Raw genomic sequence first — 20,231 nt, 5'->3', positions numbered from 1 at the left:
GACAGCACGGGCAGCTGGATGCTTGTCCCCAGGGAGGGTGGCCAGGCAGGATCTGCCTTTGGGGCAGGGGTCGGAGCTAGATGGGGAACACGGTGACAGGCACGGCACAGCAGGATGCACCGGGTCTTGACCTGGAGGCATGGGGTGGAGGATACCTGAGACTCCTGCCCCTTCCTCCTCAGGTGTTTGTGAATTTTGCCAAGAAGCAAAGTGACAACCTGGAGCAGCAGGAGACCAGCCCCAGCTGTGTCCTGCAGTCGCCCCTGGAGCGTGTGCTGAGCCTGCTGCGCCCCCGCACTGCCCCCACTGAGCTGCGGGCCCTCGTGGTGGAAGAGCAGGAGGACCTGGAGACCGATGACGAAGGCCTCATCAGCTTTGAGGAGGAGAGGGTGAGAGGTTGTCCCCAGATCTGGCTGTTGCACCTGTGTCCCTGCCACGGGCCCTGGGACTGGATGCTGTGACACCACAAGGGTGACACAATGGAGCCAGGGCAGGGCCTGGCAGGGGTGGGGGCTCTCTTGGAGAGGTGTCTGCTCTGCCACCTGTGCCAGACTCTGGCCCCAGATGCCCTGGGTGTGCTGGCAAAGTGGGCAGCCCCTGAGCCCTGCCTGTCTCCCTGCTCAGGCTCAGCTCTCCTTCAACACGGACACGCTGTGCTGAGACCCCGGGGACAGCCATGTTCCCGGCTTGAAGCCACCAAACCCTTTTGGCCTCTCCCCTCCCTTTGCCCCGTGGAGCGGAGTTGCCGCAGCCGGAGCCACGTGCCAGGGAGGACACAGTGGGTACAGCAATGCCTGCATGGACCTCGCAAGCCACCGCTGGGGTGGCTTTTGTCCCCTTCAGCTCTGGAGCAGAGTCATTGCGTGGTGCCGGGGGCATGGTCCTCAACATGCCGTGGACGGAGACTGAAGGAAAGGACACGGCTTGGTGCCAGCAGCGCCAGCCCCACTGACTTTGGGGCCGAGACACAGGGGCGTGTGAGCGGTGCCTTTGGCTGGACACCTGTGTTGCACTCACTCTGGGGCCCCTTGGCTGTGGGTACCCCCCAGGCCTGGCCCCGTGGAGCTAGAAGAAGGATGGCTGCTTCCACATCACCCCTGCCTGGTGCTGCCCTGGGCACTGCAGGGGCGCAGGTGCTCTGGTGCTTCACCCGTGACCGATTTCTGTCACCACCGGGATGTCACTGGGGGTCTTGGCCCTACTGGTACATCCTGCCCACCCTGGGGTCCGTTGGCCCTGGCCCTGCCTGGCCTTGGGCACTGGCTTTGTCCCCCAGGCAGCAGTGCCACTGCAGAGGCACGTGGGGGGGGCAGAGGGGTATTTCACAGGGTATTTCACATGCTGGCACCAGCTGTTTCTCCCCTCTGCCCCTACCCATGTCCCTCACCCTCAAGTCTCTCACCCTGCCCTCCTCCCTGCCCCCTCACCACTTGCTTCCCCCATCACAGGGCATTGCTGCAGCTCTGCCACCTTTTTGCTGTGTCCCCTTCCATGTCGCTGTTGCCCTGACACTTGTTCCTCAGTGCCAAGCCCTGTACGGGAACCACCTGCACTCGGTTCTTATTCTTGGGTCACTGGTGGTACTAGGAGAGGGGTTGCTGCACCCCAGGATGGCTTTGGAAGCTGGTAGTGGGGTGGCCTTAAGGTACGAGGTTGGGACAGTCAGGGTGGGTGCTGGCACAGCCTGGCAGCGGTGCCCGGGGCGGTGGGGAGGGAAGGATGGACTGCAGGCGTGGGACTGGCAGTGTCACTGGCCAGCAGTGGGCACCCCCTCAGCCAGCAGTGCCCCTCCTTTTTGCAGAGGGTCCTGCTGCCTTGTCACCCACAGGGACCATGGCTGGTGCCTGCAGCTCTCAACAATCTGCAGCTGTGCCCAGAGGATAAGGTGGCAGCAGGGCCTGTGACGCTGGCCCCGACCCCCCACTGCTGGGTGCCACAGTCTTTGCAACACCCCAGCGTGGCCGTGCACCTTTCTGGGGAGCACCCGTGGCCCATCTGCCCTGTGTGCTCTGCTTCCCTCTCTGCCTCTGTGGCACAGGCTTGGCTGGAGGCCCTGAGCAGCACCAGGCGCCTCAGCTGGCTGCCATGGGAGCTGGGGGGAGGCTGGCTCTGGCCCCGCTTGGGGACGGGAGCAGGGCCTGCCCTCGGTTGTCTCCATGCACCCCGGTCCCATCAGCCCCATCTACCACCTGCTAGAGATTGTGATACAATATACAGTATTTTCAATAGGGGGAAAACTGGGGGAAGAAGCTCTATTTTCAGATTTTTCAGACCGTATTTTTTTTAATGACGTGGGAAACTGGCTGGATCTGGGATGGGGTGGACGGCACAGGGGGGCAGCCCCCATCAGCGTGCCCCTTCTCCTTTGCTGGCCACACTCTGCCTTCCCCAGTGGATGCTGGGAGACAAGCCAGCTCAAAGTTTGCCCTTTGCCATCAGGGAGAGGGGATAGTGTCATCTTTGAGTCCCCAGCTGACAGCTTGGGCAGCCCAGGGCAGGCAGTGCTGCTGTGCTCTGGGCTGTATCCTCACGAGCCCCATACCTGCCACACTGCATTGTCACTGCGGGCTCCAGCAGGGCACTGGCACCCCCCCGTCACAGAGTGTCTCCCCTGTCCCCAGTCTTCCCCCTGCCACCATGCCGTCATCCCCATGGCTTCTAAGGGTCAGTGGAGGTGCCCATACAGCCTGGGTGGCCACGGTGGCCTCCCTGCCCTGGGTTTAGGGCTGTGTGGGCACAGTCCCTGCTGGAGTCACTCCAAGGGTGGGAGCAGGTAGGTAGTGCCCCAGGGCATTGCCCCAGGGCAGGGGTGGCTGCTGCCTTAACACTGTTCACTTGGTTGAGTTTGGCCCCCCGCTTCTGGCCTTGCCTCCCTCTGCACGTCCTTGGCCACCAGCACGGGCACAGCGCCAGTGCCATGCTCAGCCCTGAGCATGGGGCCCCTGGGGCTGGGGACGTCTTGGAGCTGCCTGTATATTGCTACCAAACAAAACAAAGATGAAATGTGAAAATAATGATCGTTTTAAATAAAAAATAATAACTGGATCCTTTGAGGCTGTGTCGTTGGCCGGGGAGGGGAGTGGCAGTGCCCAGCGTGGGGGGTGCAGGATCCTGCTGGGGCAAGGAGTGCTGGGCACAACACGGGGCTGTGCCCGGTGCTTCGCATCATTCAGGCAGTGGGGTGGCTGGGGGTACAGGCAGGAGCGGTAGCAATGCCACCAGCTGCCCTTACTGGCCTGGGGTTGGCAGCAGCCACGGTGGCGGGGCCCCATGGCAGGGCGTCCTCTCTGTGCTGTGGGGCCAGGTGTGGGTGGGAGCGGGTGCACCCCGAGGAGGAATGTGGGCTGGGAGGGGCCGTGGTTTCAGCTGGGGCACTCAGGGTGCAGCCAGCAGTGCAGCAGCAGCCGCCACGCAGCATGGCCGAGAAACCCCAAATCCAGCTCTTCATCAAGGTGAGGGGGATCCTGAGGTCAGTGCCCCAGGCCACTGGGCAGCCACCAACCCTGGCAGTGCTGCAGTGGGGTGGCTGGGCCGCCCCTGCCCAATGCAGGGCCCGGATGTGGGGCACCGGGCAGGCAGAGGGGCAGGTAGTGCGTCAGGCACCAGGTAGGCAATGGGGCTGGCAACGGGCAGCGGGCGGCTCGGGCTCTTCTCCAGGGCACACTGCTTGCTGCTTCCTGCCCGGCAGGCACAGGGGCTGTGGGGACTCAACCTGGGCAGGTTGGACCAGGTTCCCCCTCTGCCCCCCCCTTCCCCCTTCCGCCAAAGCAGGGCCCAGCAGCCCAGCACCACAGCATCTGCCTGCACCTGCCGGGCCCTTCCCAGCCACCGCCTGGCCGGGGCAGTCTGGCCGGCTGTGCAGGGCAGCACAGGGCTCACCTGGGATTGTGGCTGGCGTTGACAAGGCCACCAATATCACTGTCACCTTCCTCCGGCACAGTCTCTGCTGCTGGACTCTCCCCTGCCACAGCCGCCCCTGCTGCCACTACTGCTCTGAAGCCCTTGTCCCCTTGGCACCGTGAGGCTGGTGCAGCCTGAGGGTCCTTGTCCCCAGAGGGTGCCAAGGCCAGCACCTGCTGTGCCACGTGGCTGTTCTGGGCTGTGGCACTGAGGCCCTGGGAGCAGGCAGGGGCCAGGGGCTGGTGCCCTGCCTGGCAGAGCAGGTGCCATGGACTGCAGCACAGCTTGCCAGGCTGGGCTGCGGCATGTGCCCTAGCATCTTCACCCTGTGCCCTCTGGGGCTGCCCCCACTGGAGCCATGCCAGGGTGAAAGGGCAGCTGAGCTCTCTCCCTCTGTGCCCACAGGCAAGCGAGGATGGGGAGAGCGTGGGGTACTGCCCCTTCTGCCAGCGGCTCTTCATGGTGCTGCTGCTCAAAGGGGTGCCCTTCACCCTCACCACCGTGGACGTGAAGAGGTGAGTGGTGGCCCCCTCCCAAGGAGTGCCAGCCCTGGCTCCAGGACCACGTGCAGGGTGGGGGGGGTGGTAGGTCCCCAACGGTTTGGGGAAGGATGTGAAGGGCGGGCACTACGGGATGTGTGGAGCTTTTTGTACCTCCCCAGGTGACCCCTGGTGTTTAGGGGAGGTTGGCGGGTATTTCCTTGGGCACACACTGAGGCAGGAGGGGCCCGAGGGCAGCACCTTGTGCACCGGCCTCCCAGAACTCCCTTTGCTCGGGACACACGTGCACATCCCAACACACACGTACACACAAGGTGCTCTGCAGAACCCTGGACGTGCCAGGCATCAGCGGTGTCCCCATCTCCCACAGGGCGCTGGACGTGCTGAAGGACTTCGCACCGGGTGCCCAGCTGCCTGTCCTGCTCTACAACGGCGAGCCCAAGACCGACACCATCGCCATTGAGGAGTTCCTGGAGGATCAGCTGGGCCCCCCCATGTCAGTGGCTGGTGCTGCCTTGAGAGGAGGAAGGGGGCCCGAAGAAGGGCAGGACAAGCTGAGGGAAGAGGGAAGAGGAGCCTGTCAGCCTCTGCCACCTGGCTCAGCTGTGCCCATGTCTCCGCAGGTGCCCCAGTCTGGTCCCGCAGTACCCAGAGTCAAGCCTGGCTGGGAACGACATTTTCCACAAGTTCTCCGCCTTCATCAAGAACCCGGTGCCTGCCCAGGACGACGGTGAGGAGCGGGTGGGGGAGCACCCCGTGCAACCTCTCAGGTGCCACACCCCAAAGCCGAGCTTGGTCCCACTGAGCTTTCCCAGTCCCCCCACCCAGACCACAGCTGGGTCTGTCCAGGCACTGCCCTCCCTGTGTGGGTCAGTGTGGCTGTGCCAGGTCTCTGTGGGAGGGCAGAGGCAGGTGCCAGCCTGAGCTTCAGGTGGGAAGAGGCTGACAGGTGCTGCCTGGACACAGGGCTGGGCTGGGAGGAGGCCACAGCAGAGCAGGGTCCCCATGCCCGCAGCAGGCCTGGACTGTGATCTGGCCACCCTCCCTGCAGCGCTGCAGCGGAGCCTGCTGCGGGCCTTGCTGAAGCTGGATGAGTACCTGAGCTCCCCTCTGGAACACGAGCTGGCCCGGGACCCCCACCTCCGGGCCTCGCAGCGCCGCTTCCTCGACGGAGACCACCTCACATTGGCCGACTGCAACCTGCTGCCCAAGCTAAACATTGTTCAGGTAAGCCAAGGGCATCCCAGTACCATGCCCTTCTCCTTTCCCTGCCATCCCCATGCCACTGGCTCCATGCTCTCACTTTCCTCCTGGTGCCTACAGCAAGCCCCTGCTCCTTTCCCAGCTGCTCTGTCAGCTCTGTGTCCCTGAGCATCCCTCTCCCCAGGAGGCCTGCCCAGCACAATGTCCTCCCCCACAGATCCCACTCCCCTCTGCATCCCCTCCCGAGTGCCAGCCCTCGACTGTGCAGCACCAGGGATGTCCCCTGGCTCCCTGCCACCCTTCCCAACTGGTGCCTGCCCTCCCTGGCACAGTGTCAGGCAAGGCTTTCCCCGTTTGTGCCCGCAGGTCGTGTGCCAGCACTACCGCCGCTTTGGGATCCCCAAGGACCTGCGGGGCGTGTGGCGGTACCTCAGCAGTGCCAGTGAAACCAAGGAGTTCAAATACACCTGCCCCAAGAGCCAGGAGATTATACAAGCCTATCGTTCCGTGGTCCGGGCACTGCAGTGAGCTGGGCACGTGCCCTGGTGGGTGCAGGGCCAAGGCTGGAGTCAGGCAGGAGCTCAGCACCCACCCTGACCCTGCCTGCAGGGGCTCAGGAGAGCCAAGTACAACATGTGCCCCTCATACCCAAATTCCCTCCACTGGCACCCAGGTGCTGGCAGCAACCTGCAGTGCACTCAGCCCCTCTTGTGCCACCCACCCTTCCTCACAACCAGGACCCCGTGGCCCCTCGAGCATCAGGGTGAGGGCAAGGGGGCACAGCCACCAGTGCCATCAGTGCCAAAGCTGTGCCCAGATGAGGGCAGGGGCAGAGCTGGGGACAACAAGCTGCCCTGCAGCCACTTGCCCAGGCACACTGTGCCAACCTGCCTGGGCAACGGGTGCCACAGGGTGCCCTCACACCTGCACTGGGTGAGAAGACCTGGCACAGCCACAGAGAGACCTAGGAATGGAGCTGGAGGGGGATGGCACAGACAATGGGCAGTGGTCATTTCCCCCCAGAACTTGCTGTTAGGAAGCTCTCAGCAAACTTGGGTGCTGTGAAGCAGAGAAAGCCCAAGCTAAGCTTCAGAGTTCCTGGAAATCAATAAAGGCTTTGCAAGCAAGACCAGTGTGAGTCTGGACTGACCACCCCAGCAGCTCCTCCCTCACAAGGCTTTGTACTGACCTCCTCATCCTCTCCCAGTGCCCAGCGAGGCAGAGCCCACCCTCCCAGCTCTCCAGACGGGTTGGCCAGCCTCTAACCACACCCCCAGCAGCCCACTTTCAAAAAGCTGCCAGGGAAGGGAACTTCTCTGAGGCCCGGACCTCCGGGTTCAGCTGAAACAGGCCCGAGGCTTCCTGCAAAAGGGAGAGGCAGAATGGACAGACACACCCAGAGAGACCAGCTGGCTAAAAACACCTTTACTGGCAAGAAGCAAAGCACAGGGGATCTTTCCATTCCACGGCAGAAAAGTTCCATCCAAACTCCACCAGTTCATGGTAAATGACGTCAGCAGGTGGTCCCTGCCAGCAGGGAAGAGCTGCAGGGGGAAAAACCCACCATGCTGGTGTCCCCTCTGCTCCATCTGCCCCCCCCAAAGGCCCTGCCACCACCCCAGCTGAGGGGTGGCTGCCAGGTGCTGCTGGCTCCGTTGTCTCCCTGGGCACGAGGAGCTCAGCAGGCCTGGAACACAGGGACACCCCCTCATTCAGACACAGGGGTCCATAGGGGTCCCCAGAGCTGTCATCAGGGCACAGGCCAGCACCCATCAGGAGTCCTCGAAGTTCACTCCAGATGGCGCCTTCTTGCTGGAAGGATGTGGAAGGCGCATCAGAGCCCCGAGCCCCATGCCCTGCTGCCACACAGCTTCAGAGCTGAGCTCACAGGGTGCCCAGGGAGCAGCGCCCAGCCCCAGCACTGACCTTTTGAAACCAGGGTTAATGAGAGACTCCCCCGGGACCTTCCTCTTGGCTGGCAAAGCTGAGCCAGAAGCCTTACTCTTCCTGGAGCTGGGGTCTGCCTCGGTCAGGAACAAGCAGCACACAGATTACAGGTGAGCCAAGAGCTCTGGCAGCCCTGCCAGTCCCTCCAGGGCCAGAGGGAGCCGGCGGGAGCCCAGCCCGGCAGGACCAGCAGCCACGGAGGACGAGGAAGAGCCAAACTTGGCCTCCTCTCCCAAAAGGGGCCATGGACCTGCCACAGCCTCCAGTCCAGAAGCACAGCAAAGCCTGCCCTCCTGAGGCTGGCAATGCCTAGCCTTTGACCTGAGCATCCCAAACACCCCGAGAGCCACCACACTGAGCCCTGCCCCTGCTCTGCCCGGAACAGCAACAGGACAATGGGTGGCTGCCAGCAGCCACAGCCGAGGGCACTCCGAGTGTCCTGGAGAGCACATGGATACAGGACCAGCAGCCTCCAGGGAGGAGAAGACACAAGACTGCAGGACCAGGGCAGGTGCCCCTGGCAGTACCTACCTGGCAGGAAGAGCTGCTGGCTCCGGGCAGCATTCTTCTCGGGGCTGCAGGAAGATGCCAACGTCTCCACTGCTACTGAGACAGGAGCCAGAGCCAAAGCTTGTGACAACACCCCCCAATACCGCATGCAGCACGTCAAGCCTCCCCAGCAAGCTCCCTCCATAGCCAATCTGAGCCCCATTCTCCTCTCAGCACTTCCATCCAGACGGCCGCTGCTCCAAAATCTTCCCCGACCCCTCAAACAAAGACGTCTGTAAGGTGACCCCCACATTCAGGATGCTGCCGTGGTGCTGGCCATGAGGAGAGGCTGTGTTTCCACACAGAGACACACCACTGTGCCCTCTGGGCCCAGGCAGGGTCTCTTCTGCCCGCGGGGGTCTGGTGCAGACCCCGGCCGGCTTTGAGAATGGGCCAGCAGGAACAGGGAGCGATGGCAGCTCCGCTGCTGTCCCACTGGGACCGGTGGGAAGAACCCACCCGGGCTGATGCCCGGGAGGCACAGCACTCGCCCGCTGCGGCTGAACTGGGCCACCCAGGGCACTTTAGGTGGCGGGGACGATCCCATGAAGGTGGCAGGAGCTGCCAGCCCTCTCCCCTTCTAAACCCACCACGGACCTTCCAGGCGCCTCTCCAGGCTCTCGATGCAGCCGGCCATGCCGAAGACCAGCGCCCGCAGCTGGTTGCGCGCCTCGGCGGCGGGCAGCTGGGCAAGGGCCAGGGCCGGGCACCGCGGCTCCTCCGGCAGCCGCAGCGTGGCCGAACCCGGGCCCAGGCTCAGCGCGGCGGCCCCGTGACCCAGGGCGGCCCTGCGGGGAGCGGCCGTGAGGGGAGCGGCGGAGACAGGGAGCCCCGGGCGAGCTGGGGCCTGGGGCGGGGGCAGCCCGGGCTGAGAAGGTGCCCGGAGCGAGGCAGGTCCCAGGGCGGCGGCACCCACCTGAGCATCGCGCCGTGCTCCTCCGGCGAGCACCGCTGCACAGGGAGAAGAAGGAGGAGAGCGCGTCCAACACGGCCTAGCCTGGGCTCAGGTCCATCCCTGCCCCGCCGCCACCCCGCGTCTCAGCTCCGAGCTCCCCCGCCGCCCCCTGGCCCCCCGCTACATACGCAGCCGAGCGCCGGGCAGTCGCCGAGCTCCCCGGCCCAGACCTCCATCGCGTCCGTCACACTGAGGGAGGAAGCAGCTCAGGCCACGGCTGCTCGACCCCCGCCCGGCCCCGTGCCCGCCCCCGCCCGCTCCTGCTCCCGCCCCGCTCTCACTAGACGGCGCCGTCGGGCCCGCAGTAGCAGAGGAATCGGCCCGTCCCGGCTCGCAGCAGGTGAAACGGCCCTACCGGTTCCGCCATGGCCGCGGCGGAAAGGGCGGTGGAAGGGGCGGGCGGTGGAAGGGGCGGGCGGTGGAAGGGGAAGGGGCGGGCGGTGGAAGGGGAAGGGGCGGGCGGTGGAAGGGGCGGGCGGTGGAAGGGGCGGGCGGTGGAAGGGGCGGGCGGTGGAAGGGGCGGGCGGTGGAAGGGGCGGGCGGTGGAAGGGGCGGGCGGTGGAAGGGGCGGGTCGTGGTCAGGGCCGGGCCCGGCAGCTCCGGCATGGTCAACCTGGGCGTGCGGCGGGTGGAGGATGATGTGGCCGCCAAGCACCCGGTGTGCCCCGCGGGGGACGGGCTGGGGGCCCGGGGGGTGCCGGGGAGGCCGGGGCTGAGGGGGCCGGGCAGGCCTCCGGCCCCCGCACTGACGCGTCCCCGCAGGCGCTGCAGCAGTACGCGGCCTGCCAGTCTCACGCCTTCATAAAGGGCATCGGCACCTTCCTGGCAGGTACGGGCCGGTCCAGCCACCTGGGCATGGCCCGGGCTGTCCTTGGCCGCTCCCCGGGGGCAGCGGGGACGTCCCGGCCGTGTCCGGTGACCTGGGCCCCGGTCTCGGCAGGCAGCGGGGCCGCCTTCGCAGTGCAGAAGCTGGCGGGGCAGAAGCTGCCGTACAGCCATCAGTGGAGCCTGCTGCTGGCCGCGGGTGAGTGCCCAGCCCGGGCGGTGCAGAGGGCTGTTTGCCGGTGGCGTGTCCCTTTCTCCAGCCACCTTCCCGTGCCCCGGCCCCGAGGGCTCAGGAGGGTTCGCGGCAGCAGGTGCTGTCCCCACCAGGGTGCCGCTGGCACTCTCAGGCGCACCTCGGCTTCCCCAGCTGCAGGGTCCCTCGGAAGCTACGTGGTGACCAGAGCTGAGACGCAGAAATGCTCCAACTTCTGGATTTACCTGGAGACAGGCAAGTCCCCAGAGGAGCTCAGCGCGACTGGTGGGGTGTCTCAGCCCGCAGGTACAGTCATATCTTCCTACTGCTTTCCCTGAGCTTGTCGTGCCTGGTTCTTCCCTGCTGCAATAATTACTTTGCTGTTCCTGTCTTATAATTAAGCTGGTGAGTGTCATTGCCAAAATCTCAATATAAGTCCCATACTGGCACCCTGCAGCCAAGGGATGGGAGCAGGAGCACCCATGGTGGGTGGAGCTCCTTACCTGGTTTCATGCCTCCCACGTCCGTCTGTGCACCTGGCCCAGTGGATTCCTGAGCAGGGCTGGTGAGGTGGGCTGGTGCGCTTGCTGCTGCCTCCTGCCTTGCCTGCTTTGGGTATTCGCCAGAGCCAGCACAAAAGGCTCATTTGCTGGAAAGAGGAAGGAGAAGGTAAGGGAAGGAGAGAGCGACCGAGATGTGGAGTGGTTTGCTGCTCTGTAGGGTGGGCAGAACTGGAGGGGCGTCAAGACAGGTACTGCTGGACAATTCTCATGGCTGCTCGCTGCTCTCTCCCACACGTACCTTGAGCTTCCAAAGCTGAGCCAACTTGAAGAGGCTTTACATGCTTCCCCAAGGCTCTGTGGTTCTTTGCCCATTCTTGGAAAACTGCCCAGGGTAGTTGGAGGTCCAGGGAACTTGTACTTTCTGTTGCAGAAAACCTCCCCAGTGCAGAGGACGGGGACGGCGCCACAACATCGGTGAGGAAGAACAGGTACGGTGACGTGGTGGAGTAGCCAGCAGAGCATAGCAGGCTGTGCCCATGTCCCACTTCAGCTCCTCCTGCCTGCCCCACCTGACGCTGCCCATGCTGCCTGTGCGGCTGGTGGGCTTGGTGACACTGCTGGGAAGCTGAGAGGACTCGATCTTGCAGTGAGAGCATGGTGGAGGCACCCCAGGGGTTGCTGCCGCCTGCTCCATGGCCTCTGCACATTGCACCGGGGGTACAATAAAGGTTGAGAGCTGCAGGCACTTGTTGTGGATGAGGTGAAGGAGAGAGCAGGTGGCGAATGTCAACCTGAGGCAACTTCTGCAGTGAATGTTGGAGCAGAGAGCTCTGGTCCCTCTGTGGCGACGGCACTCCCACTCAGTGAGCAACTAGATTGCTCTGAGATGGCTGCAGGCACAGACAGGTCTGGGCTATGTTGTGAGGGCAGAGCTGTTGCTGTGTCCCCTACGTTTCCTGAGCCCAGCCAGTCCCCGTGTCCCTTGCATCAGCAAGGGACAGCTTCTTGCAGCAGCAAGGCTTTTCATACTTACCTGAACAGGCCTGAGCTGAGCCCCACAGCTGGGTGGCCTCTGGGGCGTCCTCTTTCCCTGCAACAGGGGTGACCACGTGCCCAGGGCCCCTCTCTGCAGTGCTCATCTGTCACTAGTCCCAGATTGCTTGTCCAGATCCATAACTACTTGGCAAGGTAATGGTACTGTCTCGAATCCCATGCACGCAGCGGGGCATGTGGGGTTTTTCCTAATGTCAGACTCCAAGTCTTGACTAGGTAAATTGTCTGCTCTTGGTGGATGTCCAGCTCTGACTCAGTTTCAGCTGAATTTCTTAGAAGAGGAAACCCAGCCTGAATTCTGGGAGCTGCCTGGGTTCTTAGAGCAGCGTTTCAGCCTCAGGAACCAGAAGTGCCTTCTCCTTCGTGTGAGCTCCATAGACAGGCGCTGAGCCTCACCACAGGAGGGAGTCCCTGTGCTGAGGAGATGAGGAGCTTGGGGAGGAAACTGGGTTTGGGGGTTCACAGCATCATCTGAACTGGAATCAGGTTTGCCCTGTGCAGAGAGATGGGGAGCAGCCAGTGGAAGAGCTGAAAGCAAAGTGCTGCAGGGAACAGCTGTGTTAGTCAAGCATGGCATTTCAGGAGTTCAGCTGGAGCAGGGAAGGGTGTTGGGAAGTGAGCAAGGCCACGGAGCAGAGTTTGTGCTGCCAGCAGGAGCAAAGAGGGCAGTGAGAAACTGCAGCTCCCTACAGCCACTCTTCTCCAGTGTTTGTGGAATGTGCAGGGCAGGGGGAGGCTTCCCGATGGATTGGAGAGCTGGGAGCAGCCCCATGCAGCTGCCGAGCACCACAGTGTGTGTCCTGGTGTCTCTGAGCTGCCAGTGAGTGCAGCAGCAAATGTGAGCTGCTTTGCTGCCATCCTTGAGCGCCAGCGCTGGGCCCTGGCAGTGGAGGCTGCTGGCAGGTTGTTTTGCGTGGGGGCTGTGGCAGTGAGGGACAGCTTGAGCTGCCTGCCCCTGGCTTTGGGGTGACTGCACCTCCAGCACTGGGAAAACATGAGCTTGGTGACTGTGGCTGGCTGGAGCACCTCCACCTCCAGGTGGGCCTGGGTCTGGAGTGAGGTTTCCAGGCCACCTTGGTCTGTTTGAGGTGGTCTCCAGGCTGGTAGAGCGCACAGAGCCATGATGGTGTCTTACCACTGGACAGGCTGCAAGGGCTGAGAGCTTTGGGCAGAGCCTGAGCTGGGGATGTGGCTGAGGGGCTCTGCCCCCATGGGACAGCCAGGCTGAAGTGCCTGTTGCTGATCACAAGCCACTGAGCCATAGCAGTGGTTACAAAGTTTTATTTCAGATTATTAAAAAAACTCAAACAAACAAAACCAATTCTGTTGCAAATCCTGCAAGGTATTAATTTTCATTTGAAGCTGTATTTTCTGTGGCCTAATTGCTTGTTCTGTTATTTTCCATCCCGTTATCCAGGGCAGGATCTGGCTTCTGCTTCCTGAGAGCCACCAGCCCGGCCAGCTGAGCCTTGGTGCTGAGCTTGCCCAGGCTCCGCTCCCAGCTCTCCATCCTCCGCTTCTTGCTCTGAGGCTGCAGGTCCTCCTGCAGGATATCCGTGGGTTTTGTTTGGGCTCCGGGATTCGGGCACGATTTTGCCGGCTTCTTATCCGAGTTGGAATCCACCAGGAGCCGACGGTTCTGGGCCTGTTCCAGCATGGCCTTCATCTCCTGCTCGTCCTCCTCCTGCTCCTTGCGCCTCTGCTCCTCCTCCAGCTCCTTGTACTGCTTCAGCATGGCCTCGAAATCCACACTGGCCTGGCGCTGGTTGAGCTCCTTCAGTTCCTGCAGGTTCTCCAGGACCTCCATCTCCAGCTTGGAGTCCTTGGTTCGGTTCTCCAGGACCTTCATGGGATTGTTGAGCTCTTCCTCTTCCCTCTCCATCCTCTTCTCCTCCTCCTCCAAGAGCTTCTCTGCCTGGAAGTTGCGCGTGGCGCCGTGCTCCATGGTGTAATCCGTGTTCTTGGGGTCTGTCTTGAAGGTGATCTCAGCCAGGCACCGCGTGCACTTGATGTAGAAGCGGAAGATGGGCAGCCCCAGGTACACCTCGTTCTGCACCGTCTCCTTGCAGGCGTTGAACTTCCTGCCCTTGTAGATGTACTCCCCACACGTCCTGCACCTCATGTTGAAGGGGGCCATGAGCCTCACCATGTGCTGCCGGTCCTTTGGGAGCTTGAGCTTTGGGATCTTTGCCGGATCAAAGTCCGGGGGGTAATATTTGTTCAACACTTTCCGTTCTGCCATTGCTGCGTCTGCTCCCGATCCCCCGTGCTGCCTCCACACCGCTCACCACTTGTACTAGTTGGAAAACAAACCAGTGGGAGGCACCAAGTCAGAGTAACAATTTAATAAGGAAATAAAAAAAAATAAAGGCAGAAAATACTGGGTTAAACTTACAGCGTCAGGATACAACCTGACACCCTGTTAGTCAGGGTGGTGGTAGCAGGCCCATAAGATGGTGGCTACAGTCCTCCTGAAGTGGTGGATGTGGTTCTGTTGAAGCAGTGATCCTGTAGAAAAGGGTCTGCCCTTCCTCAGAAGGTCCAGTGGTGGCTGTGTAGCTCCTGTCCTCTGGGAATCCAGTGGAAAGTTGACTGTGGTGTTTGGAATGTCAGATTATATCCAGGATGGGATGCTTGGTTCCTCCCTCTGGGTGGAGCATCTCACAATAGGGTAATGAGTCATGAGGCCAAGTGTTGATTAGGCTTATTAACAGAAGATAGTTGGAGGGAGTTATCTCTGAGTCATGTGGCAAAGCATTGATGGGCCATTAACAGCAAGATAGTCTGGGGGGAGGAGGCAAGGAAACACTGCCCCACCTGATTTCAAGAGCTCATGAGGATGGTAATGGAATACACTGCAACCCAGGACACCACTTCTGGGTTTGATTTTTCTGTCACATCCGGAGCATCTTCTGGGGACTCCCCCCCCTCTTGCTTGTGGGCAGAGTTCCCCCGCGCCCCTGGGGTGCAATATTACAAACGGCCGAAGGGGCCACTCTGCGGGTGCCTGTGCTTGTGGCACAGTTAAAATTCCAGAGATAGAGGCACAAGTAGAAGGCTCATTAAATATCTCTGTTAGGACTCTGCGTGCCTGTCCCCCAGGATGAGCCAACCACAGGGATGGACCCCAAGGCACGGTGCCTCATCCTGGATGTCATCAAAACGGATCGCTCCGTGGTGCTCACTTCTCACAGGTCCAGGGGGTTCTGTGCCCATGGTGCCTGCAAGCACCTGGGGTGCTGTGTGGGAGGGAGGGGGCTCCCTGGTCCCCAGGGAATGGGATTTGGTAGGGGCATGAGGAGCAGGGCGAGCTTGGGATGCCCTCTGTTGCCCTCTCTCATCCCTGGTGATGGGGCCACAGCCCTTGGGTGATGGTCTGGGGGGCCCAGCTCCCCACCTGTCCCCACCATAGCCCTGGCACTGTCCTCCCATGCCCCCCGCTGAAGCCTCCCTTGTCATCCCAGCATGGAGGAGTGCGAGGCCCTCTGCACCCGCCTGGCCATCATGGTGAACGGGCGGCTCAAGTGTCTTGGCAGCATTCAGCATCTGAAGAACAGGTAAGAGCCTGGTGGGAGCCCAGCATGCCTGCATGGGGCCCAGCAGCCTGTGTGTGCTGTTGGGCAGGAAGGGGCTGGATCCCCACGGCTGGGTGACAGTGTGGCATCCATGAGGAGCTATCAGCCCTTTGTGTGGGTGCTGCTGTAGAGGTGGGCAGGGAACGGGGTCACTGAAGTGCCCTGCCGCTGGCCTGGTGTCCAGCAGTGGCTGCCTGACAGCATCGTCCCCTTCCATAGGGTCACGGGGGTGCAGATCAGGGGACAGGTCCTCATGGGGTACCTTGTTCCTGTGCAGGTTTGGTGATGGCTACATGATCACAGTGCGCACCAAGTCCAGCCTCAACGTCAAGGAGGTGGTGAGGTTCTTCAACCGTAACTTCCCTGAGGCTGTCCTCAAGGTGAGCTGCCCATGGTGGCTGTGCTGTCCCCTGCCAGCCCCCACTTTGGGGCACAAGCAGCCTTCATCCTCCATGGGGTGATGGGAGGGAGTCCGGGAGTGAGGGCTCAGTGCCCCTTCTGTGACCGCCCCCCAGGAGCGTCATCACACCAAGGCCCAGTACCAGCTGAAGTCGGACCAGATCTCACTGGCACAGGTCTTCAGCAAGATGGAGCAGGTGGTGGATGTGCTGGGCATTGAAGACTACTCTGTCAGCCAAACCACACTGGACAATGTAAGACTGGGGACAGCACGGGCAGCTGGATGCTTGTCCCCAGGGAGGGTGGCCAGGCAGGATCTGCCTTTGGGGCAGGGGTCGGAGCTAGATGGGGAACATGGTGACAGGCACGGCACAGCAGGATGCACCGGGTCTTGACCGGGCATCATGGGGTGGAGGATACCTGAGACTCCTGCCCCTTCCTCCTCAGGTGTTTGTGAATTTTGCCAAGAAGCAAAGTGACAACCTGGAGCAGCAGGAGACCAGCCCCAGCTGTGTCCTGCAGTCGCCCCTGGAGCGTGTGCTGAGCCTGCTGCGCCCCCGCACTGCCCCCACTGAGCTGCGGGCCCTCGTGGTGGAAGAGCAGGAGGACCTGGAGACCGATGACGAAGGCCTCATCAGCTTTGAGGAGGAGAGGGTGAGAGGTTGTCCCCAGATCTGGCTGTTGCACCTGTGTCCTTGCCACGGGCCCTGGGACTGGATGCTGTGACACCACAAGGGTGACACAATGGAGCCAGGGCAGGGCCAGGGCAGGGGTGGGGGCTCTCTTGGAGAGGTGTCTGCTCTGCCACCTGTGCCAGACTCTGGCCCCAGATGCCCTGGGTGTGCTGGCAAAGTGGGCAGCCCCTGAGCCCTGCCTGTCTCCCTGCTCAGGCTCAGCTCTCCTTCAACACGGACACGCTGTGCTGAGACCCCGGGGACAGCCATGTTCCCGGCTTGAAGCCACCAAACCCTTTTGGCCTCTCCCCTCCCTTTGCCCCGTGGAGCGGAGTTGCCGCAGCCGGAGCCACGTGCCAGGGAGGACACAGTGGGTACAGCAATGCCTGCATGGACCTCGCAAGCCACCGCTGGGGTGGCTTTTGTCCCCTTCTGTCGGGGTCTCCTCCCCCCGCCATGTAGCCCTGGGAAGAGGGGCCCTGAGGGCACAGACACATGGGTTTTCCCTGGCCCTGGTCAGCCTCGTTCCCCATTGGTTGGTTTGTGTTTCCTGCGCGGGCAAGGGTACTGACTGTAGCAGTTCCTCGCAGAGCCCGGCCACGCGGCTGGGGAAATAAACATCTCTGAAACATCTAGCAAGAATCCCTCCATATGTATTTCTTTTCCACGGGACTCCTGGTTTGATATAGGCGTGTTACAGTATCCCCACTGTAACAAAATGGTGGAGAATTGTGAGCAGAACGATCCCCGATCCCTAAGCCACTGATTTGTGTGAGTAAACCCTGGAAACTTTGGATGCCTCTTCTTGGTTTTGTTTTGCTATTCCATATCTAAACAATGGAGGAACCGTGGGAAGACTCTTGGCTTTCAGAGCCGCATATGGACATTTATCTTAAAATGATTCTTGAACAACGATTTGTAAATTTTAGCTTGATTCAAGCTCAGAAAGAACTGAAACACTTCCTGGCATGGTTGTTTAAGAACTTTTTCTATGTTTCTTGGGATTTAATTCTTACCAAGGGCTTTTGGAAGACCGTTTGGACCCAGTTAATTTCTGAGTCAAAATATATGCTGATGGAAGAATATTTTTGTGAATATTATTTAATTACCGAGACTGTTGAGCAATGTCAGCTGTGACCTGGTGAAGGGAAGCCTGGCTCAGGGACCGTGCGGCCTCGGCCACGTGCACCGAGCGCTCTGCGAGCAGCAGCGAGACAATTCCTACGCGCGGGCAGAGCCACTCGAGCCGCAGTGTCGGTGGCGGAGCGGAGAGCGGTGGGACCCAGCAGTGCCCGCCCGGCCCCGCGCAGCGCGTGGTGGAGCGAGCCCCGTGAGCGCCCGAACGAGAGGGGCGGCGCGCGGGCGGCGGCTGGCGGCAGAGTGGAGCCGTGCCCAGCCGAAACGCGCGCTGGAGCAGGGCACGGGGGGGTCATCGCTCGGGGGCCTGGCCGAGATGCAGCCCCAGGCAGCGGCAGCGAAGCTGCGGCCAGAGGAGGCGACGCACGGAGAACGGAGCGGCGCAGCCCGGCCCGCGCGGCCCCGAACGCGACCCTGGGAAGAGCACACAGGCACCAGCAGCCCCGACAATTCCAACACTGGAGCGACCGAAAGAGAGAGCAAAGACTCAGCAAGACAGAAAACAGCAGCCACTCGGAAAAAGGAAAAGACCATAGTAGCTAAGATCTTAGGGACAGTGAAATGGTATAATGTTAAACAAAATTATGGTTTTATAACAAGATGTGATAACCAGCAAGACATATTCATGCATAGAACTGCTATTAAAAAGAATAACCCTGAAAAATGCATCCCAAGCTTGGGAGATGGAGAAGTGGTGGAATTCAAAATCATACAAGGTAGAAAAGGGTTACAAGCATCGCAGGTCACTGGGCCTGATGGTGTTCCTGTAAAAGGCAGTATACATGCAAAAAATCGTAGTCATGTTAGACAATATCTCCATTGTAAACCCCCCCTACAGTCTCCCTTTCCTAATCCCACCTTTCCCTTTTACCCTATGTCCTATTACCCCCAGTGTATTCCTAATCCATTTTTCACCCCATGGCTTCCTTATACAATTCCATTTCCCTACAATTCCTCTCCGATGCCGATGGGGGGATGAAAAGGGGGAGGGAAGAGACTGAACCCTCTCCTGCCTCAGTTTCCCCACAGGCATGTCCAGAGAGTTCTGTCTCCCTTCTGTCAGCCCTAAGATGTTCCACAGAATCTGTTTGGACATTTAAAGACTCAGGAGGGTGGCTTGTTTTGTTTTGAAACTGTTCTTGTTATGTTTATCCAGTTGTCTTCATTCTCCTTTTATTAAAATAAAACAGGTGAGATGTTGGGGTCCCTCCCCCCGTCATGTAGCCCTGAGGGAGGCACGGGGTTTCCCTGCCCCTGCTCAGCCTCGTTCCCCATGGGTTGGTTTGTGTTCCCCTGCGCGGGCAAAGCAGCTCGGGCCCGACTGTGAGAGTCCCTCAGCAGAGCCCGGCCATGCGGCTGGGGAAATAAACATCTCTGAAACATCTAGCAAGAATCCGTCGATATATATATTTCTTTTCCACGGGACTCCTGGTTTGATATAGGCGTGTTACAGTATCCTCACTGCAACACCCTTCAGCTCTGGAGCAGAGTCATTGCGTGGTGCCGGGGGCATGGTCCTCAACATGCCGTGGACGGAGACTGAAGGAAAGGACACGGCTTGGTGCCAGCAGCGCCAGCCCCACTGACTTTGGGGCCGAGACACAGGGGCCTGTGAGCGGTGCCTTTGGCTGGACACCTGTGTTGCACTCACTCTGGGGCCCCTTGGCTGTGGGTACCCCCCAGGCCTGGCCCCGTGGAGCTAGAAGAAGGATGGCTGCTTCCACATCACCCCTGCCTGGCGCTGCCCTGGGCACTGCAGGGGCGCAGGTGCTCTGGTGCTTCACCCGTGACCGATTTCTGTCACCACCGGGATGTCACTGGGGGTCTTGGCCCTACTGGTACATCCTGCCCACCCTGGGGTCCGTTTGCCCTGGCCCTGCCTGGCCTTGGGCACTGGCTTTGTCCCCCAGGCAGCAGTGCCACTGCAGAGGCACGTGGGGGGGGCAGAGGGGTATTTCACAGGGTATTTCACATGCTGGCACCAGCTGTTTCTCCCCTCTGCCCCTACCTATTGGAGAATGGTTAGAGGAGCAGGGACATGGCTCATTGATAGAATTATTGGATCAATAATCCAACTGTACAAGTAAAAAGGCCTGTGTGAGAAAAATTCTACATGAGACAAATCCCTGTGTGAGAAACCAACCTGGGAACCAGAAGGGAGTTTTTGAGAAGTGCAGCTGTGCTGATAAGATGGACTATCCCTAAGAAGGGAGGAAGATCTTTGATCTCTCAAGACAAAACATAAACAATAAGAAGCTTGCCAAATGTAGTCTTTTTATCTAACCCAATTATGTAGAGGTCAGAATGTGCTTTTATAAGTTTCAACTAATTAAAGAACTGATAAGCTTGTATTCAATACTCTATATAAGTGCCTTTGTATTGCTAATAAACGGAGCTTGCATATATCAATCGTATCGGTTGTCTGCAATGTCTCTCCTCACCTCAGTCGTCGATTTCATTTTGCAACATTTGGCGCCCGAGCAGAGACTGGGACTTCGTTTTCTTGACGAGGTGAGCGGCCGAGAGGCTTCGATAGCAGCGATCGAAAGGCAAAAGATCAGCGGCTGCAGGCAAGCGCCTGATCCGTGCCCGGACTGACCTTAACAAGAGGGGTCCGCCGATACGGCTGACAAGGGCTAAACCTGGGAAAAGGCTGCACAGCTCCTGTCGACAGGGAAAGCGGTAAGACGCTGAGATTGCGGTAAAGACGCAGATATGGAAACAAAGGTGGCCCTTAATTTATTTTTACGCTTTTTAGAAAAGCGGGGACTTAAGTATACCTTTATAAGGAACTAGCTGATCCAAAATCGTTTAAAAT

The 20,231-nt window shown here is 60.4% G+C and overlaps 5 protein-coding genes and 1 pseudogene across 14 annotated transcripts in view; 4 read left to right on the top strand and 2 right to left on the bottom strand.

The window, feature by feature from the left end:
- Positions 1-3,045, top strand: part of ABCA2 (ATP binding cassette subfamily A member 2) — a 34,150-nt gene extending 31,105 nt beyond the window's left edge. For all 6 annotated transcript variants that reach the window (XM_069031902.1, XM_069031905.1, XM_069031901.1 and 3 more), the window contains 2 exons: positions 183-389; positions 625-3,045. In XM_069031902.1, the coding sequence (XP_068888003.1) occupies positions 183-389; positions 625-660 (243 nt within the window). In that variant the 3' untranslated portion in view covers positions 661-3,045. The remainder of the gene's footprint in view (positions 1-182; positions 390-624) is intronic.
- A 243-nt stretch (positions 3,046-3,288) lies between these two features.
- Positions 3,289-6,932, top strand: LOC138119760 (chloride intracellular channel protein 3-like). Of its 2 annotated transcripts, none has more exons than XM_069031910.1 (6): positions 3,289-3,452; positions 4,306-4,415; positions 4,771-4,896; positions 5,024-5,130; positions 5,452-5,627; positions 5,970-6,932. In XM_069031910.1, exons 1-6 carry the CDS (start codon positions 3,417-3,419, stop codon positions 6,129-6,131), a joined length of 717 nt encoding a protein of 238 aa, XP_068888011.1. In that variant the 5' UTR covers positions 3,289-3,416; the 3' UTR covers positions 6,132-6,932. The 2 variants fall into 2 exon arrangements, with proteins under 2 accessions (XP_068888011.1, XP_068888010.1); XM_069031909.1 differs by having other exon boundaries at positions 5,419-5,627.
- An 86-nt stretch (positions 6,933-7,018) lies between these two features.
- On the bottom strand, positions 7,019-9,445 carry PAXX (PAXX non-homologous end joining factor). 3 transcript variants are annotated; one of them, XM_069031908.1, is made up of 7 exons: positions 9,336-9,445; positions 9,183-9,243; positions 9,016-9,050; positions 8,697-8,887; positions 8,082-8,156; positions 7,530-7,623; positions 7,019-7,147 (listed from the first exon to the last, which is right to left on the bottom strand). In XM_069031908.1, exons 1-7 carry the CDS (start codon positions 9,419-9,421, stop codon positions 7,117-7,119), a joined length of 573 nt encoding a protein of 190 aa, XP_068888009.1. In that variant the 5' UTR covers positions 9,422-9,445; the 3' UTR covers positions 7,019-7,116. The 3 variants fall into 3 exon arrangements, with proteins under 3 accessions (XP_068888009.1, XP_068888007.1, XP_068888008.1); XM_069031906.1 differs by having other exon boundaries at positions 7,054-7,415; XM_069031907.1 differs by having other exon boundaries at positions 7,056-7,415; positions 8,082-8,153.
- Positions 9,446-9,631: 186 nt separating this feature from the next.
- On the top strand, positions 9,632-11,316 carry TMEM141 (transmembrane protein 141). Of its 2 annotated transcripts, none has more exons than XM_069031816.1 (5): positions 9,632-9,712; positions 9,817-9,883; positions 9,995-10,078; positions 10,247-10,327; positions 11,006-11,316. In XM_069031816.1, the coding sequence occupies exons 1-5, from the start codon at positions 9,659-9,661 to the stop codon at positions 11,083-11,085; spliced, it is 366 nt and encodes a 121-aa protein (XP_068887917.1). In that variant the 5' UTR covers positions 9,632-9,658; the 3' UTR covers positions 11,086-11,316. The 2 variants fall into 2 exon arrangements, with proteins under 2 accessions (XP_068887917.1, XP_068887916.1); XM_069031815.1 differs by having other exon boundaries at positions 10,247-10,378.
- Positions 11,317-11,410: 94 nt separating this feature from the next.
- On the bottom strand, positions 11,411-14,736 carry LOC138119707 (splicing factor YJU2 pseudogene; annotated as a pseudogene).
- LOC138119708 (ATP-binding cassette sub-family A member 2-like) lies at positions 13,651-17,095 on the top strand. Its single transcript, XM_069031813.1, has 7 exons — positions 13,651-13,666; positions 14,708-14,822; positions 15,093-15,185; positions 15,481-15,583; positions 15,719-15,856; positions 16,050-16,256; positions 16,493-17,095. Exons 2-7 carry the CDS (start codon positions 14,749-14,751, stop codon positions 16,526-16,528), a joined length of 651 nt encoding a protein of 216 aa, XP_068887914.1. The 5' UTR covers positions 13,651-13,666; positions 14,708-14,748; the 3' UTR covers positions 16,529-17,095.
- The last annotated feature ends 3,136 nt before the right edge of the window (positions 17,096-20,231 follow it).

This window comes from Aphelocoma coerulescens, chromosome 17 (genome assembly GCF_041296385.1).
Source record: "Aphelocoma coerulescens isolate FSJ_1873_10779 chromosome 17, UR_Acoe_1.0, whole genome shotgun sequence".
In the NCBI taxonomy this organism is placed as follows: domain Eukaryota; kingdom Metazoa; phylum Chordata; class Aves; order Passeriformes; family Corvidae; genus Aphelocoma; species Aphelocoma coerulescens.
The sequence above is the reverse complement of the archived record's forward strand: the minus strand, read 5'-3'. Positions and strand labels throughout refer to the sequence as shown.